General features: G+C 38.0%; 1 protein-coding gene across 1 annotated transcript in view; it reads right to left on the bottom strand.

The window, feature by feature from the left end:
* The window catches only part of DCBLD2 (discoidin, CUB and LCCL domain containing 2), a 48,718-nt gene that overhangs the window by 14,922 nt on the left and 8,128 nt on the right, over positions 1-25,668 (bottom strand). The window contains exons 2-8 of the mRNA XM_060770728.2: positions 12,600-12,827; positions 9,817-9,954; positions 7,433-7,484; positions 6,867-6,939; positions 4,625-4,758; positions 3,013-3,053; positions 1,621-1,836 (exon numbers count right to left, since the gene is read on the bottom strand). Coding sequence (XP_060626711.2) covers positions 1,621-1,836; positions 3,013-3,053; positions 4,625-4,758; positions 6,867-6,939; positions 7,433-7,484; positions 9,817-9,954; positions 12,600-12,827 — 882 coding nt within the window. The remainder of the gene's footprint in view (positions 1-1,620; positions 1,837-3,012; positions 3,054-4,624; positions 4,759-6,866; positions 6,940-7,432; positions 7,485-9,816; positions 9,955-12,599; positions 12,828-25,668) is intronic.

The following is a 25,668-nucleotide window of genomic DNA, read 5'->3' as shown; positions in this document are numbered from 1 at the left end:
TTCACATCCTAACTGGCTATGTACACAGGTGAACTTGGGAGCTCCTTCACCAAGGATTTTTTAAAACAATTATAGTTTTTATTCAAGAAAGAGACAAAATAAAACACACAAACATTTTACATGTATAGAACTATCAAAACTACAAGGAATATCGTGTGCATGGTAGTCAGCTCAATGGAACTGTGTCACACCAAGAAGGAAAACAGAATGTTGGTGGACAGGAAAAGAGATTTAAAGATGGGCTTAAAGCCAACCTTAAAAATTGTGGCATAGACACCGAGAACTGGAAAGCCCTGGCCCCCGAGCACTCTAACTGGGGGTCAGCTGTGACCAGCAGTGCTGTGGAATTTGAAGAGGCATGAATGGAGGGCAAAAGGGAGAAATGTGAAAAGAGGAAGACTTGTCAAGCCAACCCGGACCGGGACTGCCTTCCACCTGGAAACCGAGGCCCTCACTGTGGAAGAACATGCAGAACAAGAACAGGGCTCCACAGTCACCTATGTATCCGCCACCAAGACACTACACTTGGAAGGCCATCCTACTCGGACAATGAGGGATCGCCTAAGTAAGTAAGTATTAGGGTACATGCCAGACTGGTCCATCTGGAAATGGCATTTCACAACCAAAGCACCATCAGTGAAAAAGGCCCCTGTGCCTCCAAAATTGATATCCAGATCTATAGAACACATTACATGTAGCAAAAAGCAAGTACAGTAGAGTCTCACTTATTCAGCATAAACATTGGATAAGCAAAAATGTTGGATAATAATAAGAGATTAAGTAAGGAAAAGCCCATTAAACGTCAAATTACATTATGATTTTACAAATTAAGCACCAAAATATGTTTTTCAACTAATTAATAAAAAAGCAGTTCAATACATGGTAATGTTATGCGGTAATTACTGTATTTACAAATTTAGAACCAAAAAAATGGCAATGTATTGGATCTGGGTGGAAGGAAGACTGCGTTAGATAATACAGAACATTGGATGAACGAAGGTTGGATAAGTGAGACTCTACTGTACTATGGTTGGACACCATGAAAGGCTGGAAGGCCAAAACCAGTCCTTTAAATTGAACCAAAGCATCTGTGCTATGGCAACAAGCAGAAACACCCCAGAGCAATAATCCAAATATGAGCAGAATCCCAATCTTCAACCTGAACACTCTTCACCACCTACTGAGCGATTCCACATGATGCATAATACAACTTAAGCCCAATACAGATTAAAATGAAGTTGAGCTCAATTCTGAAAACACAAATTGATCAAGAAAATCCACAGGTGGAAAGGAACTTCTCAAGAGGATGTGAACCAGTCTTTCCTGATATGAACAAGTATTACTAGCATTATTATTTTTATTAAACTGACTTTTCAAATTAAATAAAGAAGGATTGCCCTCTTAGTTAATATTTTCGTTACTTAAATGTCCTTTCTTACTTAAGTAGAGAAGGTCAACCCTCTTGGCTTATTCATCACATGCTTTCAGCAACGAAATCTGCTAGGAAAAGGTCATCACTACTTAACAATCTCCTCCAGTTTCCTTCAAACGGAAGTTTCCCTTCTTAGGGATAGATACTTTTTTCCTCCATTAAAATATAATGGGCTTATAAGTCTCTACCTGTTATTCGTTGTTCTTTGTTCAGGTCTATTTGCAGCCACTGGTATTCATCATTGGTGAATGCTGCCCAGGAGTGTCCCGGCCTTTTCAGCCTGGCTCTTTCTGGCTTCCAGGTGCTTGGCTGACCCATTTGCTCAGGCCATTCCAGGAATGATGATGCATTAATCTGGGAATCAGCAATTACTCCAGACTCCATTCCTAATGTTCCATAGCAACCTAAACATAAAAAGTAACAACTGAATGACTGAACTTTGGCAAAGGAGAGGGTATGACAATTAATACTGTAACCTCTCCTGAGTCTTCAAGATGGTTCAGGATCTGCACTCATTAATCAAAAAGTATTTAAATGTTTGTAAGATGATACTATCTCTCTGAAAGTCTTGTGATTGTATGACTGCATTAGGGAAAAGGTGGAGACAGTAATGTTGATGTAAAATGGCATTAACTTGCAGTATATTGGATATTACTGTAAAAGGATTTTAAAATCCACGTGGTTTCAAGGTAAAGTGTGTAAATAATAACTATCTTCTTTAAAAAATATAAAGGCAGGAGATCAGATCAAGTAAAAAGACTGAGATTCTGATTTTAGAAGAACTTTGAAAATGACAACATGGAAGATAGGATCAAACATCAAAAGAAAGGGAAATACCATATATACTTGAGTATAAGCTGAATTTTCAGTTCTTTTTTAGGCTGAAAAAGCCCCCCTCAGCTTATACTCGTCAAAGATATTTATCATTTTACTCTGTTATTATTATTTTATTACATTTATTATTTTACTCTATTTTTATTATCATTATTATTGCATTTACATTATTTCATTCTATTATTATTATAATACATTTATTATTTTAGTCTATTTATTATTACATTTACTATTTTACTCTATTATTGTTATTATTACATTTACATTATTTTACTCTATTATGATTATTTCTATTACTTTTATTATTGTACTCTGTTACTGTTGTTATTACATTTATTACTTGACTCTATTATTACTGTTATTATTACATTTCCATTATTTTACTCTATTATTATTATTACATTTACTATTTTACTTTATTATTATTGGAAGGATACATAAGCACCTTTACACTGAAGGTTAAAATAATAGTTTAATCAGAGTTGGACAGTCTTATCTTAAATTACAGTTTAAGGTGCATATTCAAAAACATTTAACCTACTGATGCCTCCCTCAATTAATGTAATTTTATTGGTATCTATTTTTATTTTGAAATTTACCAGTAGCTGCTGCATTTTCCACCCTTGGTTTATACTTGAGTCAATACGTTTTCCCAGTTTTTTGTGGTAAAGTTAGGGGACTCGGCTTATACTCGGGTTGGGTTGGTTTTACTCGAGTATATACGGTATATAGAATTGAAAACTTACCAGTAGTTTTGAAAGTGAAGAGACCTGAAGAGAGTGGACCTCTGTGTAAAAAAACAAACAAACAACAAGACTACATCTTCAGTATCAAACAAATGAAATGTTTTGCATTGATTTTGCATCCTCTCTGGTTGGTTAGAACATTACTCAAGGATGCAATGTGTCTGCGTTGTGTCAGTCAAACCAGCTTTTCCAGCATAATACTGGAACATCTCTAATACAATCTACATATACAGGTGATCTCAAAGATGTCACATTTCAAAATAATATAAGAAAAACCAAGATTTTTTCTGGATTATTAAAAAAAATTCTGGTCTTCATTGTCCAACTAACCTAAGGTTTAAGTTTGCCCTTTTCTGAGAAGACAACCTCTTTGACTTCAAACACAAGCAAGCTACGTTATTTAGAAAAAACTTAAATCTACCATTCTAGATTTAATTTTTCCCACAATTTCAATGAAATAAAGACAAATTATGAAAAGTTCAAAATAGTTTCAAACCATCTCTAGTATATCTCAGTTCTCACCATTTTTTTATTTTTCATCTATATCTGTTGAAAATGTCTTATGGAAAGAACAGAATTTTTAAATGCTCCTCCTCATCTCACACTTTATTGATTGTATTTATTTATTTGTTTGTTTATTTACTATATTTCTATACCGCCATTCTCAGCCCGAGGGCGACTCAGGGCGGTTTACAAAATGGCACAATTCAATGCCCACAATAATTTAAAAACAGTTAAAACATTTAACATAAATTAAATTCAATAAGTAATAAAACCGATAAAAACCAACTTCCAAATGTCAAGGTCTATTTTCTCCAAACCACACCAACATAACAAACTTTAGGAACTGATGGGAGCTTTTTTTAAAGGTTAACCTGGAATGATGTGAGTTGTAGTTCACCCACAACCTTATGCATTTTGTACAATTAAAAAGTCGACTATTTCAAATAACCTATGCAATGCCAGGTACCCAAGTTAGTATATCTAAAAAAAAAAACAAACCCTGTAATTCTAAGACATGCTTTGAATTATCAAATACATACAGTATTTTTAAAACAGAAACATTACACATGAAAATTCATTAAAAATTATATATACCATAAAACTGTTTTTGTTGTTCATTCGTTCAGTCGTTTCCGACTCTACGTGACCTCATGGACCAGCCCACGCCAGAGCTCCCTGTTGGCCGTCACCTCCCCCAGCTCCTTCAGAGTCAAGCCAGGCACTTCAAGGATGCCATCCATCTATCTTGCCCTTGGTCGGCCCCTCTTCCTTTTTCCTTCCCCAGCATGATTGTCTTCTCTAAGCTTTCCTGTCTCCTCATGATGTGGCCAAAGTACTGTGTAGCACTTAGTTAAAAGCCTATCTCTATTTCTAAAAGCCTAGTGGCCCTAAAATATTTTCAGTTGCCAATGGAAGGAAAGCATCCCTCCCTCTGGAGGGGACAATCACTGAGAAGTCCCTCCCTCCCTTGATTCCACCAAATGAGCCAGAGAAGATGGTAGCTGAAGAAATGGTGGCATGAGTCCTCCCTAACCTGGATCATGAACCAACAATATCTGCAAGTCAAATTCTAACAATGCTGAGAAATAATGAAAAAATATATACTTACACTTTTGATGTGACATTGTTGGCCAAAGAACTCTCATAATATGGAATGCCTTTGCTGATTACAACGTTTATCTGACCACCCAGAACGTTGGACACTACTCCTGCATGGACCCCAGCCATGCAAAGCGAAGATGACTTGGGAGAGATCAGAATTTGAAATCATGTACTAATTCATAGTTTTGCTAATTCATGTTAATTGTGAAAACTAAACACAAAAACACACAACTTATATTAGCATTTTAAGTAATACTAGTACAAAGGTGGGTTAAAAAGTTGTGACTCCTGTGTCATAAAACGTTATGAATGAATATGTAACAGCAAAAGTTGCTACAGATCATAGGCTGAACTGTCCTCTATGCAAAACTACTGTTCAACTTAGTCGCCATCAATGTGTACATATATGTGCCATCGTTTAACCCAGGCATCAAAACCATTTTGGAAAATGGCTTTGCTTCATGATTTTAAAGCTGTTTTAATGTCATTCAAGTCATTGAATCTGAAACTACGTAGGTTGTATTTCAGAAGTTCAAATAGGTAAAAGTCAGATGGGTCCAATCATAGTGATTATGGATTTCCTTAGGTGCACAACCTTCATTTGCCAGAAATTCAATGATGACTTTCTTTTAGCTTCAGATTCATGTTTCTAATCAGTCAATCAGAAAAAGAAAAGACTGTATCAGTAGTTCTATCATATCATGCATAGATACTCCAGTAGCTGTGAAATAAATAAAAGTTTGAGTGATTGAGGCATTACTTTTTGACCCACCCTCGTATATTTAAAATTAGTCTCAATATTTTGTCTCTATGAAAGGACAAGTATGCAGTGAGGATCTTCCTCTGTACTCCTACCAGTAAGGTCAATACATTGGATGAAAACATGAGGAGGGATCTTCTCAACTATAGAGCCCCAGTTATGGGATTTTCTCCTCTTTAAAGCTCAATAAACCTAAAGATTAGGTGCAAATTAAAAATATTACTGTTTACTAGACTTTTAGGATCCAGTAAGCATGGCAAGGGGTTGGTCTGGATGGCCCTTGTGGTCCCTTCCAATTTTATGATTCTATTAAATTATTTACCCTAAAAATATTATGTCCACAGTTTTCAACTGTTTTCTAAATGTTCAAAAGCAATGCTTTTGGGTTTGGAAAAATTAGCCGTTTACAAAAAACGTCCGGGGGACGCCCAACTGTATTTATTCATCTGTATGCTTGTCCACTATGCCCTGCCTCATGTACAGAGGAAGAACTGTTGGAGGCTACAGACAATGCCATTGCTGTTGCCTGTTTTGGTCAAAAGATATTGAACCACCTGCACTCCTTCTATTTTTATCAGTTTTATACTAATTTATGCAATGCTTTTGATAAGAAATAAATGAATAACTGTTTTTAATTTGTCAACATCTTTAATATATTTTACTCTGCGTGAATTATTTTTACCGTTTTGAGTTTTTAGTATGTGTGTGTGTGTTACTCTGCCCTGAGATCTTATTTATTTATTTATTGACAGCAATTATATTCTGCCCTTCTCACCCAGAAGGGGACTCAGTGTGGATTGCAGAACACATAGACAGTAAACATTTACTGCCATTAAACTGACAGGACAGACAACAGATAGAAGTATCAACTTCGGCGTCCTGGAGGTTGTGCTCAATTCCGTTCACAGGGACTGCTGTCGCTCCATCCTCTATGATGAAGGGCCCTTGATCACAATCTTCCTCCTTTCTTTGATCGCTGGCATTTTCTGGTATTTCCTTCTTATGGTGCCATAAAATACCTCGCCACATTAAGCGGTGCCTAATTTCTCTACTCACAGCTCACAGCTGTTTTCAAACTGCTCAGATCAGTGGTTCTCAACCTGTGGGTTCCCAGATGTTTTGGCCTTCTACTCCCAGAAGTCCTAACAGATTGTAAACGGGCTGGGATTTCTGGGAGTTGTAGGCCAAAACACTTGGGGACCACAGGTTGAGAACCAGTGGCTTAGGTGGACAGTGAGCTGGGCTGAAGGTCGGGTGCTCAGCCCAACCCGAGCTTCGAAGTGCCAACCTTTTGATTGGTGTGATCTATTGCTGCTGGAGATTAACCAGCTGTGCTAAAGGCCGGCCATATCTTATGATATGGTAAGATATAAATATTTTAATAATAAATATTAAATGTAGCATCACAATATAACATTGTCCAAGCTAGATACATAAATGTCATAATCACTGCAGGAAGATATCAAATTAAAATTTCCAGCTTACTTACATCTCTATAACCATGTGGAACTGTCCCAGAAATCTCAGCAAAAGGAAGAACACATCCAGCTGGACAGTATTTACTGTAATAAAGAGGGATTTAAAATAAAATAAGCATATAGCCTCAGATAACGTAAGACTGTTTTGAATAACAAAACCATCTATATGGTGGGTGCAGTAAACTGATGTCTGATTTGGTGCCTTTACTGGCATTTAACCGCTTGCCAAAATATGAAATACCTGTCAACACAGACATGACACTGGTCCGGAATAATTTTGCAGCAAGAAATGAACAAGGGAGGATATATTTCAATGAGAGAGAAAGTGGCTCTATTAAAACCAAGTAACACTTATACTACTTGAAACACTTAAATCAAAACCTGCAGGATGCTTATGATGTAGTAAAATACACATTTTCCAAGCTAGTCAAGTCAAGTTTACTTCCAAATAATAATTAGAGCCCTGCAATCAAAGGCCATTAACACTGTTTTTCTGCATATGACCTCTGTACTATTAAGAAAAAATAGTAGGATATACAGTAACTAGAATAACATTGAAAAGTAAGACCACTTTTACCTGAACTCTGGCTCAGAGAAGTGACTTGCAGTGTCTAAACATGTGATTAAATCTAGAAAGAAAAACATATTTAGAGTAAGATAATATAAAAATATTTTGTGGAATTAAACTATCACAATTTTCAATATTTTAGTGGTACACCAGACTTCCAAAAGTTTAATACTGTTGCAGCAGCATAATGTGTTTTCCCCTGCCAACAATTTAATTACTTTAGAAACACACACATGAGCTAAAGTTTGGGAAGCCTAACAATATTTACAGATATTCCCTGTTTTCTAACTATCTAACCACATTTATATTAAACAGTTCTGTATCTTGTGAAATGGAATGATGTATTAATTAGGGAAACAGTGACTACACAATGGTAGCCAGCATTTTGAATTGTACTCGGTAGCAGACTGGCAGTCAGTGGAGCTGGCATAGCGGGAGTTGTGTGCTCCCTGTATGCCTCTCCGGTGAGAAACTTGGCTGCCACCCGTTGGACCATTTGAAGCTTCCGAACAGTCTTCAAAGGCAACCCCACATAAAGCACATGGCAACCCTATGGGGTTTTCTGGGACTGAGAGTGTGTGCCTCCTCCAAGGCCTCTCAATGACTTTCCATGGCTAAGCAGAGAATTAAACCCTGGTTTCCAGAATTGTAGTCCAATGTTCAACTGCAACATTGTGCTGGCTCATACCTACTTATATTTAATTTGATCTCATGCAAAATAACTAAAAGGAAATGCTAAAAAGTAGCTTTAATGTAAGGCAGGATGGCAGATGGCAGGAGGCACAATCCAATTCTACGCATTTATATTTAAATACATACTCTCAGTTAAGAGACTGATCTAATGTGGTTAGGCAATGTGTTAAGTCATTGTTGGAAGAATACAGATGCATGAGGTTGCTAAATTAGCTGCACAGATGTGAGAAAGCTTCAAGGCCATAAACTGCCTTCTTCAAGTCATCATTTCACAACTCGATCATATCATGAGTAGAATCAAGAGCTTGCTGGATGAAGAGGAAGACAGGAAAGGCCCTGCCCATTGTTGGCTCTCTAACCTCGCTCATCACTGACATGCAAACTTTTGAAATGTGAAAGCATCCCTTAACACAAAAAGCTTCTTTTTCTGTTAAAATGTAAAAGGTTACTTCCTAAAGCAGGAGCACTACGACAGTTTATCCATAAATTATCCAACAACCAGGAATGGGTCTCAGAAGGTTAACTTTCTTTTTTCCTTAAAAATGGCAATTAAGACATTCCTTTTTGCTGTGGGTTTAACACAGCTGCCATACTGTGATGTTTTTTTTCCTGATCCCTATATTGTCTGGCTCCCAAGGCAAAAACCAATTCCTTGGGAAGCTATCAGAGGCAGAAACTAGATCTTTACAGCGGGGAAAAACCTCCACTTCTTCCTTGCCTAGAGGAATATAATAGTCTCGTTTATCCAACCTTTGCTCATCCAATATTCTGTATTATCCAACACAATCTGCCTCCTGCTTGGATCCACAGCTGTTTCAATACATTGCGATGTTTTGGTGCTAAATGTGTAAATACAGTAATTACTACATAACGTTACCATGTATTGAACTGCTTCTTCTGTCAATTTGTTGTAAAACTTGATGTTTGGTGCTTAATTTGTAATATTATAACATAATTTGACTTTTAATAGGCTTTTCTTAAATCCCTCTTTATCATCCAACATTTTTGCTTATCCAACATCCTGCCAGCCCGTTTATGTTGGATAAGCAAGACTCTATTGTACCACCAACAGACCAAGATATCTTTGAACTCTGTGATAATTCACTGGTGGGGACTACTCCTCCAAGAGCTTATCGGGAAAGGATGCTGCGGTCCACCATCTTTGCCCGGTCTCCTAGATTCATTCAATAGATTCATTCACATCTTTCTGCATCATCTCACAGGCCTGTTATGAATGTGCTTTTTTTTTCAAAATTGTAGCTGTTTTAAAATATTTTGGGATACTAAATTTAAAAAAACCAACAATAAAAAGTAATTCCACACAAGGTCTTTCACAAATTTCATTACTAATTTCAATACTAATTTCATTCAGCCACATCTTACAGATATGCCAAAGCTATACACAATAGAGCATATTTGGATTTAGTAGGAATTTAGTCAAATTCTCATAAAACCAGAGTACATTATTAAAAATGTTTTATGACCCTCAGTTCTGCAAGCCTGCATGTCTAAAAAAATATAATTACACAAATGCTACTTTGGCAAGATCTGGTTTTCAAACAGCTCTTGCTTAATTCATTAGGAATAATTTCTTAGAAATTGGGTTAACTGGGAAACAGAAAGTACTATATGAGATTCTCACTGGGAAAAACAGATGTATAATGTTACTTATGTATTCCTTGGCTGAAAATGATAAATACCTGGTTTGTCAGTGGTTGAATAAGATGCAAGAAATCCATGCCCATTGAAGTGTATGCCACTCATGAACTGCACTGTAACTTCGTTACTCTTTGATTCATTTAAATTGTCCATCTGTAAGCCTAAACCACAGTATTTTCCTGGGGAAGATGACAAGTACTTGTTTACTGATTTAGCATTTCTGACATCACGAAGTTTGTGAGTCTAATGTTTACATGTACCTTACATACATCTCCAAATCTAAGGACAACCCAGAGAATAAAAACATAAACATATCAAAATTATCTGTTTTTAAGCATCACCAAAGGAATGGCATGAAGTTATCCCACACTCCAATGCTACTGAATATTAAACCAGACACTTCTCAGCTTCTTTGATAAGCATTCACAGGTATAGTAAAATAGGTTGAAAATATAGTTCTTCTTTCAAATGGTAGAGGCGTTAATCAACATTTTAAAAGTTTTCCAGATTAGGAGGGTGCAAAAGTCAAGTGATATTCCTAAAATTATGAATTTCAGTATTTTTTATTTCTTTGAATATTAGATTGACTATTCCTATCAAAGCCCCCCTGGTGGTGCAGAAAGTTACATTACTGAGCTAGTGAACTAGCTGATTGAAAGGTCGGCAGTTCAAATCCGGGGAGCGGGGTGTGCTCCTGCTGTTAGAACCAGCTTCTGCCAACCTACCATGCAAAATGTGAGTAGATCAGTAGGTACTGCTTCTGTGGAAAGGTAATAATAATAAAATTTTATTTGTATACCACTCTATCTCCCTGAGGGGACTCAGGGTGGTTTCCATCATAGGTAAAGTATTGCAATTATCGTAACAGCGGTCCATGCAGGCATGTTGGCCACATGACCTTGGAGGTGTCTACGGACAATGCCAGCTCTTTGGCTTAGAAATGGAGGTGAGCACTACCCCTCAGAATCAGATATGACTACACTTAATGTTAAGGGGAAACCTTTGCCTTTATTCCTATCAAGAAAATCAAAATACTCCAAAATCCAAAATTGTCTACATGGGAAGCTGAAATTACGACACCTTGGCTTCAGGGTGGTTTCTATCATAAGTAAAGTATTGCAATTACTGTAACAGCGGTACATGCACGCATGTTGGCCACATGACCTTGGAGGTGTCTACGGACTTTGTTTAATGAAGAAATTATTAAAATACTATATATAAATTTACCTTCAGGTTATGTGCATCAAGCGTATGTAAAGTATAAATGAATTTTGCATCTAGCTTTGTGTCCCATCTTTTACTTATCTCATAATATACGCAAGTATTTCAAAATAATAATAAAAAATCTGAAATCCATAACACTTTTGTTGTGCCACAATATTGTATATTGTTCAAGTATCAAGAGAAAGTAGAGAAATGTGGTGCCCTTGTTTGCGGAAATCAGAGGCAGTTAAACAATCATAGAATTCAACGCAGAATGTTATGAAAAGAAGGCAGCATGTTCTTCCTGCGCTGTGCAGACAATTTTTGATGGTGAGAAGCTGAGATCTGAGGCAAGCTTAGGTCAACTACTCTTAAATTATCTGAAGGAGAGCTGAGAGCAGTGTACTGATCTTTTTTTGAATAACTGATCAGTAATCAGGGAAGCTGTTTGTTCACTTTGATCCCAAAGACTTTGCCAAAATATCTGGTCTACATAAGATTGAGTAACCTAGGAAGGAAACAAAATTATTACATCTCCCACCTCCAAAGATGGAGCCAAAGTTGGTGGAAACAGAGTGGAGAGGAGGAGAAAAAAGGATCTGAGGCCCTTTCTACACTGCCATATAATCCAGATTATGAAAGCAGATTATCCACATTATCTGATTTGAACTGGATTATATGAGTCTACACTGCCAAAGCATCTGGATTTTATATGACAGTGTAGAAAGGGTCTGGGTCACAGTTGTCTCCCAATGATGCCAGTTCTCTGGCCTGAAACATCTGCCATTGATCTGAAGACTCCTGAAATTGATGAGTGGGAAGATTAGTTCCTCTTCAATGGATGCCAAATGCGGATGCCAAATGTTACTTGAAGAGGACTCAGAGCAGTATGTTGTTCAGTTAGTGGTAATATAGTATTCATAGAATCATAGGATAATAGAGTTGGAAGAGACAACATGGGCCATCTAGTCCAACCCCTTGCCATGAAGGAAAAGCACCGTAGAGGATATTTCAACCAAAGTATCAGCAGCCAGCATCAGCCTTCTTAATCCCTTGGGAGTTGAGAAGGGTGGGATAGAAATATTGGAAATAAATAAATTGGAAATAAATAATAAAAATTAATAAATTGGACATAAATAATAAAAAGGAGTGTGATGAGGTTGCTTTGTGCTCTATCAGCTGGTTCTCTGTTGATAGCATCTCAACAATGGCACACAGCAATGGTTGAGCGGGGCAGAGGTTAGGCAAACAATTAACTATTTGAATCAATGTGGTCATATTTGTCGTTTTAATATAACTTTTGTATGTGCACTAAGAAGTTAGCTAAAGCAATGTCTGTGACTTTGATATGGTTGCAGGAATTCCCTGATATTTATAATATTACTACCATAACCATGATTGGTAGTTTAGGTGGTAGCCACTTGAAAGTGAATCCATCAGTGACTTCCTTCTACATTCAAGGAGTGGTCAATGGAAGCTTGGGTACTCCTTGTGTTTAGATGATAAGACTCCAAAAGACAAAATCCACACAAAAAGCTACTCAATTTTGGAATTTTTTTGACGTGATTCTCCCCAGGAACAAGATCTGTTTTATAGCATAAGAGAGTAAAGAAGTTCTTACCTATTTCTGTCCGCGTGGGCCCAATTCCATTATAAACTCTCACATAATTAAAATGGCAAGAATCTGAATCATCAATGTCAAAATCTCCAAATTTGAGCTGAACTCTCTGCTCAGGCTTTACTCGAATCTCCCATTCACAAACGGTGCTGTTGGGGTAGGCGTGTGGGTAATTAATGGATGTAAAAGTCCCACTTTCAGGACCTAAAACGGTATGGCCACATCCGTCACCTGAAGAGAAAGAAAAAGACTGTGTTGTAGTTTTGCTTTCAACAGGAACACACTGAAAACTACATCATGAGCATGATATGAAAGCCACACGTGAAGAATTGACAGTAGCTAAGGCAAAAAGATGATGGCATTGACTTCCCAGCCAGTTCATTATTTAACAAGAATGAAACAATTAATAACAAGGAAAATGTTTCAAATGATCAGAGATGAGGTTCAGAAACAGAGATGGAATTAGGTTATTGTGTGCTTCCGGGCTGTATGGTCATGTTCCAGAAGCATTCTCTCTTGACATTTCACCTGCATCTATGGCAGGCATCCTCAGAGGTTTTGAGGTCTGTTGGAAACTAGGAAAATTGGTTTATATATCTGGAATGTCCAGGGTCTGTTGGAGGTAGGTGTGAATGAAGCAATTGACCACCTTAATTAGCATTTAATGGCCTAGCAGTTATCAATGTCTGCTTTCTTACTGCCTGGGGGAATTCTTTGTTGGGAGGTGATTAGTTGGTTCTGATTGTTTTCTTGTCTGGAATTCCCCTGTTTTTGAGTGTTGTTCTTTATTTACTGTTATGATTTTGGAGTTTTTTAAATACTAGTAGCCAGATTTTGTTCATTTTCAACCTGGACACAGCATATCTTTTAAGAACACGGAAATGCTGGACCACTCTATCAACTACCATGTCAGACTACATAGAGAAGCCACTGAAATGTATAAATATTAAACGGAACAGACCCCCCGCAATAAGTGAGGGAACACTGTACTGTAGCAGAGATTTTTATTTTCCAATTAGGAATTGGATTACTTGCTAATAATGGTCACACAAGGACATCTATTGCAAGCCACAGTGACTTATATGCTAGGCATTTCCAGGATTGAATTGCTTTACATTGGTCTTGTGTAAAAGCCACGGCAAAGAAACCAGAAGTCAGTCACTTCTGCTTTTCAATGTCAACAGGATCACTGTGTAATTTCATCACATATGGTCCTGTGAGAATCTGACTGATAATGGGAAATCCATATTAAACAGAGATTTATAGTATTTTCTCATGGAGTTAAGCCCGTCTGGAAACATTATGTGCTCATCAATGACCTTCTATGGTCTGTGCCCAGTAAAGTTTAGAAAATTGCTTTTTCTTCAGATGGAGTGCAGTTTAAGTTTGGCTGCATTAAGAATTTAGATGAAAATGATTTCTGTGGTAGTACTTTATGGTTTCTTCTATTTTATGGTATCCTTCTTGCCAGTTTATTCTATAACTTCCACATATCATGCGAGTGTGGTAATTAAAGGGGCTATACATTTTAGAAATGGGGAAGTAACAACTTACACATTCTTTATATGAAGACTGCACCACACCAAGACCTGAAAACATGATTTGTTACCAACTATGCAAAAGTAGGTATACATTCTTTGCTGATTATTAATTGATTGATTTTATATCTGCCTTTTTCCCCAGGATGAAATTAATACAATAAAGCTGCATGCTAATTTAGGTTAATGCAGTTAATAGATTTTGAAATTACACCGAAAATCTATTTTGACATCCCAAAGTCTATTACTATAATAGGATTACATGTCTGTATCTAATCCTTTGAAACTGCAGTCATGAAAAAAATATGATTTATGGTGCTGAAAATTGTCACAAACATTGAATGAAATATGCTATCGATATATAAGAACAATAGTAAAAGTTCTGAGGAAGTACATCCCAAATTTATATATGGAGCAACCCTGGAGTCAGAAATAACAATAAAAACAACAAAAACAAAAACAACAACAACAACAACAACAACAACAACAACAACAACATGGCCCAACTGAGCACCTGGCAGTGCCATCATCCCAGCAGCAGCTTAGGAAGCTGGGTATATTTTGTTGGAGAAAAGAAGATTATGAGGGGACATGATAGCCATTTTTAAATATTTGAAAAGATGTCAAAGGGGCAAACTGATTTTCTGTTGCTTCAGACACTAAGACATGGGGCAACAGATTCAAACTACAGAAAAAGATTCCACCTAAAAATTAGGAAGACTATCCTGATGGTAAGAGCTGTTTGATAGTGGAATATGCTGCCTTAGAGGCCCCTTCTACACTGTCCTTATATCCCAGTATCTGATCCCAGATTATTTGATTATCCCAGATTATATGGTAGTGGAGACTCATATAATACAGTTCAAAGCAGATAACCAGAGATCAGATCCTGGGATATAAGGACAGTGTGGAAGTGGCCAGAGTCTTCTTCTCTGGAGGTTTTTTAATCAGAAGCTAGATGGCTATCTGTTAGGAGTCCTCTGATTCTGCTCTTTCTGAATGGCAGGGAGTTAAACTGCCTGGCCCTTGTGATCTCCTCCAACTCAATGATTCTAGCAAAAGCACTTATGTGTATGCTGCAAACCCTACACAGATCATGACATAAAAAGGAAAGTCTGATCTCCCACCTTACTAGTATTTATTTACAGCATTTATATTCCGCCCTTCTCACCCTGAAGGGGATTCAGGCTAGATCACAGAACACATACATGGCAAACATTCAATGCAGTTAAACAGACAGGACAGACAACAGATGGAGGTATTGTGTCAGCATTTTTTCCCAACTTCGGTGTCCTGGAGGTTGTGCTCGATTCCGACCACAGGGAGGTGCTGTCGCTCCATCCTCTTTGATGAAGAGCCCTTGATCACAGACCTCCTCCACTCTTTGATCGTGGGCATTTTCTGGTTTTTCCTTGATGGTGACGTAAATACCTCCCTGCTTGAGGAGTGCCTAATTTCTCGACTCACAGCTCACAGCTGTTTTCAAACTGCTTGTGTGAAGAGTAAGCTGAGCTGAAGGTTGGGTGCTCACCCCAACAGGCACTTCGAACTGCCAACCTTTCCATTGGTAAGATCTATTGCTGCTGGTGATTAACTAGCGGTGTCATGTCCATTAATCTAAAAGCATAGCACAATCTCTACATGAACAGATGTTTATAAATTTTGAAAGAATGGACCTTGAATTACAGATGAATTTTTTCCTGTGAAAAGTAATGAAAAAGTACATTTTTATAAATCAAGCTATGGAGTATGAACCTGTAGATTAGCTTGAATCTTCCTTAACTAACACAAAAATTGAATTCAAAACATAGCTGGGTTATTCAGTAATATAAATATGCAGAGGGATCTTGTACCACCACAATAGAAGTCCCTGTTATAAATGAATGGTGATGGCATCAAAATGCTTTCTCACAAATGATTCAAGACTTTTCTACTTTCAAAAATATGCAAGATTTCCCCCAGTTTGGCATGTCATCTCCGCAGCATGCTATAGCTGGCAGCATAGCATTTACTTGTGTTTTTAAAGATGACAAACCACAAATCCCTAGGTTCCCACTGATAATACCTTGCTGATTACAAATGAGCCAAGTTGCATTATGACTCAATGTTGAAAATCCCTTTTGTGCTCTTTACCAAATAAGGAAAAGGTGCTCTCAGTGGCATCTGAGGCTGGGAGGAAGGATTCAATTGTTAGCTGGAACCCCCAAACTAGAAATGCATAATGAGAAAGAGAATAAAATCTTCCCATGGATCCAGATAGGAACTATTTTACAATGCGAATGTTATTGCTGTTGTGATAAGCCTGCTCTTGTTCTAAATGCTCACCATGATTCGACTTCCTCACCATGTATGGTAAATGTGATTTTTGCCAGCAGACATTCTGAATACTTGAATGACTACTAACTTCAAAATTCACATATGCTTCCTAGTAAAACTATATATACTGTAGAAATTTTACCTCTTAATTATTAATATTCTTCTCAATGCTCATTGTAGCTTAATTAATTAATAAGCGTAGTATGAATGTTTAATTCATTTATCCGTGGCAGACGAAGCCATTCATTTCAGTTTCTGAAAATCATTATGGTCTCAAAATGAAGTAGATAAAGCAATAACCTATATACTTTGCTGAACATGCCACAGTTAGTTACATCTTTGTGAAGAGTGTGCATTTTAAATTACGGCCATGGGAGAGCTATTCATAACTGGATTTTGAAAAATCTGGCTTGTTGTGGAAACAAGGATTGGTGAGAAAGCTTCAGTGGTGATAACTTTTCCCCATGATAACTTCCAGGACTGAATTTCCCTGATTTCTCTCACTTCCTGTTGTCTTAATTATGAGTCATTTGTAAGTCAAGGACTAAAAGTACACGATAGCTTTCCAAATGTTTCATGTTGGTGACATGATTTTTAGATATACATCCTTTTGCAACACAGTAATTCAGTTTTAGCAGCAAACCCGGGGCTAAACCAACCCCTTATAAGAGTTTCATTCATACACACACACACACACACACACACACACACACACTAAATGTGATCTTTAATCTATAAACAAGGTTTGGAATTGTTTCCTTTTCACTTCTTATGTACCACAGTCGATTCTTGTGTGATTTTCTCTATAGCCGCTCCATGTGGTTCATCGCACACATAATTGTCAACAGGTTTTCTTTTCTTAATTAGAAACATGTCCATTTTAATGGTCATTACTGCAACTGAATCAACCATTTGTGCAAATTATAAAAGTTACACTGGTACTGACACTTGAACAGCACTAGCACTCCACTTCTGTAGTGATTAACCCTTTCCGTTTTTTGGTTTTTTTTTAATAGAGGCTGAAATTGACATCGGGAGGGCTTTGACTGAATTTCTGTCTGGCTGGAAGGGGATGGACTAGATGTCCTTTAGGGGACCTCTTCCTCCTCACTCTCCTCCTCCTCCAGGAGCAGTCAATGTACTCCCTCGTCAGGCCATCTTTGTGGAAACAGAGAAGGGAAGCAGCACTTTACCCGCGACACACCTGTGGACTGCCAGCAACACATTAGTGTGTTCCGACACAGTTTGGAAAGCTCAGGTCTATATTTCAGAGGAAGGAAGGAAGTGGCAAAACTCCCTCTGAGTATTCCTTGACTAAGAAACCTCTATAAAATTAATTAATTAAATCAACAGTCAACCTGGAGGCATATATAAATGCACAGTTCCCTTATTGCCACATGCTCCAATCCCAGTAATAATACTTCACCCACTGAAATTGCATGAGGGCCAGGCTTTAGCACAGCAGCAATAGATCTTACCAACCAGAAAGGCTGGCAGTTCGAAGCCCAGGTCGAGGTGAGCAGTTGACCTTCAGCCCAGCTTACTGTCCACCTAAGCAGTTCGAAAAGCAGTAGAGAAATTAGGCACCACTTAAGCGGAGAGGTATTTTATGGCACCATAAAACAAATACCAGAAAAATGCCAGTGATCAAAGGAAGAAGGAGGTCTGTGATCAAGGCTCTTCGTCATAGAGGATGGAGTGACAGTACCCCCCTGTGGCCAGAATCAAGCACAACCTCCATGACACCGAAGTTGGGATAAATGCCAACATAATATCTCCGTCTGTTGTCTGTCCTGTCTGTTTATTGGCACTGAATGTTTGCCATGTATGTGTTCTGTGATCTGCCCTGAATCCCATTTGGGGTGAGAAGGGCAGAATAGAAATGCTGCAAATGAATGAATGAATGAATTGTAGTAGCCAATACATGTAACTTTCTTATGTCTCTAATACTGACAATTTAGGATATATACCTCTTGCAACCAAAACTATACTGAGTGTCTGGTTTGGAACCATACTTAGTCTCAGGTGCTCGTTCAACTTCTAGCAAGAGACCTGATTTTTTAATTTCCTGCTCCAAAGAAGCAAAATAGGTACAGCCTTTTTGTTCTCACTGCCAGATGACCCTTTTAGTACATCAGTGTGAACATTAGCAACAAATTCTTTGCCCTCAATCCCAAGTAATTATGCTCTATTTCCACAATGCCAAACCCTGGCTCCATGATGAAAGAGGTGCTCTCTTCCTCCTTTTGTTGTTAGACAGTTCTTCTTAATGTGTGCCAAAATAAATAGGAGATTTCCCCTAGAATTATGTTTCAATCATTACTGTCTCTTAGCCCATGACATATCAAAGATCCAGTGTAACAAGATTTCTATCTTTGTTTGATCTGGTGTCATTTCCTTTTGGGGATGTTCACTTTGAGATGTAATAAACAGATGGAGGCATTTTATAACCTGCAACATCAAAACGGATCCAAGAAATGGCTGAAAGGACCTTTGAATCACAAATATTCACCTTTTCGTAAGGAACCAAGAATACTTGTCTAAAAGGCAAGATAATATGTTTTAAAACAGTTAATTGAAAAACATAGCTGAAAAGTATAGTAGACAAAGTAGATGTGTTTCTGGGTATTCTTTCAAAGAGTATTAAATACCAGAGGTAAGAAAAACATGGAAAAAAAGAATAGATTTCTATACTATAGAAAAAAGAGAGTCCAACATGTTTAATTTAAAAGTGTATTAAAAACTAATACAGTCATCCTCTACATGTTCTGGGCTTAAAGGAACAGGACCTCCTGTGAAAGTATTTATTACTGTTCAGGCTACTGAGTGTTTTATGATATTGTGTTATGTTTTATGATGTGTTTATTTTATTCTTTATTTTTATTTTATTGTGTAATATCCTTAATCTATGTCAGGCATGTAGCCGGGGGGGGGGGGGGGCGCTTGGGGGGCTTCAGCCCCCCCCCCCCCCAAATTCTCATGGTGGTCCACGAGAAGGCCTTACTGGTACATTATTTAAATGGTTACGTTTATTCATATCATGATCTGATCACCATGCTCAATATATCCCATATGCATGGGGGTATTGGGGTAACGATACAAAAGGTTTGCTAGGGTAGACCCTCTTTCACTCAGACTCAGCCCCCCACCCCGAACCAAACTCACTCCCCCCCCCAAACAAAATCCTGGCTACAGGCCTGATCTATGTCTGCCTAGGCTTGTCCCCATGTAAGCTGCTCCGAGTCCCTGCAGGGAGATGGAGGCGGGGTATAAAAATAAAGTTATTATATTATTATTATAAATTGTAAATAACAAAATGCTTTTAAAAAAACAAAACAAAACAAAGAATACCTCTCTCTGTCCTCCAACATGACTCTATGGTCAATCTCCACTGGAAGCTTTGATTGTGCATTCCTGCCTGGTTGAAAGGGGGTTGGACTAGATGCCCTTTGGGGGTGTCTTTCCATGGATCTTCCTTCTCTGGAGGTTTTTGAACAGAGACTGGGTGGATTTCTGTTAGGAGGGCTTTGACTGTGTCTTCCTGCCTAGCTGAAGGAGGTTGGACAAGATGCTATTTGCAGGTCTCTTCCGTGCTTCCCTTCCCATTGCCCTGCCCTTTCTAGCCTCTATTTGGAGGGTGAGGGGAGCATTTTTCATGTGATATAGCTGTGGACCACACTAGTTTGGAAAGCTCTTGTCTAATGGGTTGAAATTACAGGAGAGAAAATTTCAACTGAACATTAGATGGAACTTAGGCCCCTTCCACACAGCTGTATGAAATCCCACATTATCTGCTTTGAACTGGGTTATATGGCAGTGTGGACTCAGATAACCCAGCTATTGTAGGATTTTCTGCCCTGATATTATGGATTATATGGCTGTATGAAAGGGTTTCTATTGACAATGAGACTCAATTGCCTGGAAAGCTGGTGAGGTCTCCTTCTCCGGACATCTTCAAAAAGCAGCTGAACAGCGACCTATTGTGAATGTTTTAGCTGGAGATCAAGCACAGAACAAGGAGTTGGACTTGATGGCCCTTGATGCTCCTTCCAAGTTCATGACATTATTAATGCTTTGATTTTCTAAAATTATGGTTTCACTATAAAACCAGTATATCTTACCCTTATCTCCCTGGCCTTTGCTTGGATGAAAATAGTTCTAACTTACTAAGACAATTACTATTTACTAAAGTACAGCTATTTAAATGAATGTATAGGCATGAGTAGGGTCCATAAAATATCTTAAAGATATATGCCAGTACTGTACACTGCTTTTCAAAGTTCAAGGAGGAGAAGTGATTTAAAACATTTTGCTAAGTAAGATGCTTGCGTGCAGGAGAGGCAGGCATAACGAGCTATTTCACCATCCCGCCGAAGGCTTTTCTGCCTGTCTCTGGTCACAGTTCAGAAGTTCATTCTGAAGTTTAAACTGATATCTGGTGTCCATCTGCCCTATAAGCTGGTATGAATTAGAGAAGCTCCAAGATATGCAAATGCAGCAATAACTGCTGGATATTTTGAAGAGCAATATTAGCAAGCTAAGACCCATCTGGTTTTAGAATGGCTGATTTTGGCCAGAGATCCTTGGAACACTTGCATCCTCTGTTCATCAATCTTATATAAAGATTCAAGCAAGACTACTACTGATTACAGAATAATTTATGAAGCGGATTGGTTGTTTTCTCAGATATCCTTCTCTCCAACATGGACTGATTAATAAGCTGCACTCCTTTCATGGTCATACAGCCTGGGGATTCCTTATCCAAACTGCTTGAGACCAGAAGTGTTTTGGATGTTGCAATATTTGCATATACATAATGAGGTATCTTGAAGATGGAACACAAGTTTAAACACATTTATTTATGTTTCATTCAAACCTTATCCACATGAAGGTCATTTTATACACTACTTTAAAAATTGTGAATGCTAACAAGTTTGTGTACATTGGACCATCAGAAAGCAAAGGGGTCATTAGCAAACCAATTTTGGAACATTACAATTTTCTGGATAAGGTGTACTCAACTAGTGTAAAGTTGAACCAATTATACTTCTTTATAGCACTTTGGGGTCATTTCTTTTTCAGCAGAAGTGAATAAAATAGTACAGACAAAGCAAGCGTAAACCTATTTTCATGCTGTAATTGTGAAAAACTCTATTGTTACATAGAAACTGCTTTATTAAAAAATTAAGGATACATTTCAGCGAAAAATATCAAATGAAGCTATGTTCTTGTATGATATTAGAGAGGAATAAATATCAGGCAGAAAGTTTTAGTATGAATTTTAACTGACCAACTGTTGTAGATCAGTCACCAGAGGCTGATGGTTTAATGGATGATTCAGAGAGGATTGTGAGTTTTCCTGCAGCACAAAGTGATGGGCCCTCAAGTCTGGGAAATGATGTTTCTCTCTGTGAGAAAATCAGCTAAAAAAGTACAAGGCCTCAAGGGCATTCAGGGAAGTCAGAAGTAGCAACAGCAGATAAGGAATCGAGTGAAGAGCTGAGTGATAAGGAGTGCTCTCATGGGAACCCACCTGCAGCTACGGAGATCAACAAAAGCCTTCATTTACAAAGAGATGCAAGATAGATTACATCATTCAGAAAGAATACATGGGAAAGTTGTGAAAGAAATTAACGTGAAACGGAATGATTTAATGTGTCTCTATTAAACAACAAGTTGTTTACCTTAAGGTCAGTTCAGTGAATGCTGTGTTAGAGTAAGAAGCTAACCCTGAGTTCTCTTGTTCCTGGTTCAGGTCAAGCTTTGATTTTGGATTTAATATATCCTGGAAGTTTTCTATGTTCCTGTTCATGTACTCCTGTTCAAGTTTTACTAGTTAAACCTTTCTAATTGTGGACTTATGCTGTATCTGTGATTCCTGGCTTTTCCTGGACTTTGCTACCTCTGAAATTTTATGAGACACTTGGATTATTGTTGGATTATCACCTTTTGCTAAACACTTTTGGATTATATAGCTTCCTTTCTTATTTCTGATTTTATATGCTTTTATATTTTTACAATAAACTGTTTGCTTATATTCCTGAAATCTTTTGTGGTGCTGTGGTAGTATGTGTTTCCAGGCCTGGAGTGCAACACCAAACACCTTTAATCTTACTGCAATACATCTCAATGTATCTGAATCTGCAGACTAAATAACATCAGGAATGCTTAATGTGTGGTCAAGAGACCACCAAAAAATAACACGATTCACCAGCTAGAAAAGTACCCTCACTAAAACCCTGACGAATTACAGCTAGACAGAGTTGACATTATTGTACTAGATGTCCATTCATTCATTCGGCGATCCCTCGTAGTCCGAGGATGATGGTCCTCCAAGTTCGGTGTCCTGGGGGTGGATTCGTAGGTGGCTGTGGAGCCCTATCACTCCATTTTACTGTGATACAACTGTATAGTCAACACAAGACAAAATATCATGATTTTATACTGTCACCCCATATTCACCTACGGATGTGAGAGCTGGACCATAAGGAAGGCTGAGCGAAGGAAGATAGATGTTTTTGAACTGTAGTGTTGGTGGAAAGTTCTGAGAGTGCCTTGGACAGCGAGAAGATCCAACCAGTCCACACTTCAAGAAATAAAGCCTGACTGCTCATTGAAGGGAAGAATAGTTGAGGTCAAGATGAAGTACTTTGGCCACATCATGAGAAGAAAGGAAAGCTTAGAGAAGACAAAGATGCTGGGGAAAATGGAAGGAAAAAGGAAGAAGGGGCGACCAAGGGCAAGATGGATGGATGGTATCCCTGAAGTGACTGGATTGACCTTGAAGGAGCTGGGGGTGGTGATGACTGACAGGGAGATCTGGCGTGGGCTGGCCCATGAGGTCACGAAGAGTCGGAAATGACTGAATGAATGAACAACAACATACTGTCAACACAACGTTGTTGTTAAGTGCCATCAAGTCAACTTTGAGTTATGACAACCTTCTGAACAAGAGACATTCAACTCTATCAACAGATCCAGAAACTCAAGGTCATGGTTTCCTTGATTAACTCTGCAACTTTTTACCTCATGGAGAAGTCCATTGGTTTGCTTCCAAGTAAATGGATACAGGATTGTATCCCTAGCAGTAATACAAAGGTATGATTAACTGAACATACCGTACTTGGTTGTATTCGTAATGAAAATTCTTATACTAGAATAGCTAACAAAGGCAATAGTAAAGATAATGTTTCCCTCTGACATTAAACCTAGTCTAGTCCAACTCTGGGGGGTGGTGCTCATCTCCATTTCTGAGCTGAAGAGCCAGGGTTGTCTCTAGATGCTTCCTAGGTCATGTGGCCAGCATGACTGCATGGAGAGCCATTACCTTCCTGCCAAAATGGTACCTACTGATCTACTCACATTTGCATGTTTTCAAACTACAAGGTTGGCAGAAGCTGGGGCTAACAACAAGAGCTCAGCCCATCCCGTGGATTCGAACCACCAGCCTTCTGGCCAGCAAGTTCAGCAGCTTAGCAGTTTAACCCACTGTGCCCCGTGGCCCCTAATACTTTGTTAAATATTGTCTTACAAAATAACATGTAAAGTAATGTTTAAAATATGTCAGTCCCAATGTATTTTAAAAGTTCTCTATATAATGGAGACTATGTATGCAAAATAATTATTAACACCATCAGTGGGGAAATTATCATGCATTTTCAATGTTTAGTCCACTAACATCTTCCTATTTTCTTGAAAGCCACATGTTTCTCAAGTCTGCTTTGTTTGGCAAGTCAAAGTAAGATTGATAGCTGGCTAATATTAATATATCAATAATGGATTCATACCTATTTAAATGTTGAGCCCTCAAACAATGACCCAAACAACAATTTGATTGGATTACACTGCCATTATTCAGCTCCAGAAGTGCACTAATGGTATTAAATGCTCTTAACATAGCTTTCAATGCAATTCCATTGGGATAGCCAATAATAAAAAAGAACCCCATGGTAATAGGTAAGACATGTCTTTGAAATTGTATTACAAATCACATTTACATTCCACTATTCAGCTAATGTACTTTATTATTTTCCTTAGCTTGTTCATGACAATTTAGGAAACCAAATGGTTTCCAGTTCATTATAGATGGCATCTCTAGAAAAAGTGGTTACTAATAAGAAAAACTGAATATACTTGACAGCTGTGCTAAGAGATGGAATGAATGCACACAATCTGTTCAGTAATCTATAGCAAACCCTTATCTGAAGAGCAATGAAAAAATACAGTGAGGCTATCAAACTCATTTTAAAAAAAACTTACAATGCTACAATTTTTTAAGGTTGAAAAGAAAGAGGATATTGTTTACCTTTTCAAACATTGCACTCCATGCAAAACCAGCCATTATCTTCCTTTACGGTGATATCAAAATCATGCATTTTCTCTTTGGACTGGTGTGTGAGGCTCTATGTCAGGCATGGGCAAACTTCTGCCCTCAAGGTATTTTGGACTTCAACTCCCACAATTCCTAAAAGCTGAAAGGCTGTTAGGAATTGTGGGAGTTGAAGTACAAAACACCTGTAGGGCAGAAGTTTGAAGCACATAGACCAGGGGTCCTCAAACTAAGGCCCGAGGGCCGAATATGGCCTTCCAAGGTTGTTTACCCGGCCTGTGCTCAGGGTCAACCTAAGTCTGAAACAACTTGAAAGAAAACAACAACAATCCTGTCTCATCAGCCAAAAGCAGGCCCACACTTCCCATTTAAATACTAATGTTTATATTTGTTAAAATTGTTCTTCATTTTAATTATTTCACTGTTTTTAAGTGGGTTTTTTGTACTAAAAATAATATATGTGCAGTGTGCATAAGAATTCATTCATGGGGTTTTTTTTTCAAAATATAATCTGGCCCTCCAACAGTTTGAGGGACTATAACCTAGCCCTCTGTTCAAAAGGTTTGAGGACCCCTGACATAGACCAATCATGGGCAAACTTCGGTGCTCCAGGTATTTTGGTAGGCTGTTAGGAATTGTGGGAGTTGAAGTCCAAAACACCTGGAGGACTGAAGTTTGCCCATGCTTGGTCTATGTGCTTCAAGTCACCTGTTAACTTATGCCAACCTTATGAATTTCATAGGCAAGAAAGACGTAAGAGTTGGCTTAGCTATAGCTTTCAGCACCTAGTATCCATTAATAGACTCCCATGAAACACTAACAAAGTTTCTCTGCTTAGCCTAGTCCCACCTAAATCAGTGGCACTTACTTCCAAGTAAGCATGCATAGC

Source organism: Anolis sagrei, chromosome 3 (assembly GCF_037176765.1).
Source record: "Anolis sagrei isolate rAnoSag1 chromosome 3, rAnoSag1.mat, whole genome shotgun sequence".
Lineage (NCBI taxonomy): Eukaryota > Metazoa > Chordata > Lepidosauria > Squamata > Dactyloidae > Anolis > Anolis sagrei.
The sequence above is the reverse complement of the archived record's forward strand: the minus strand, read 5'-3'. Positions and strand labels throughout refer to the sequence as shown.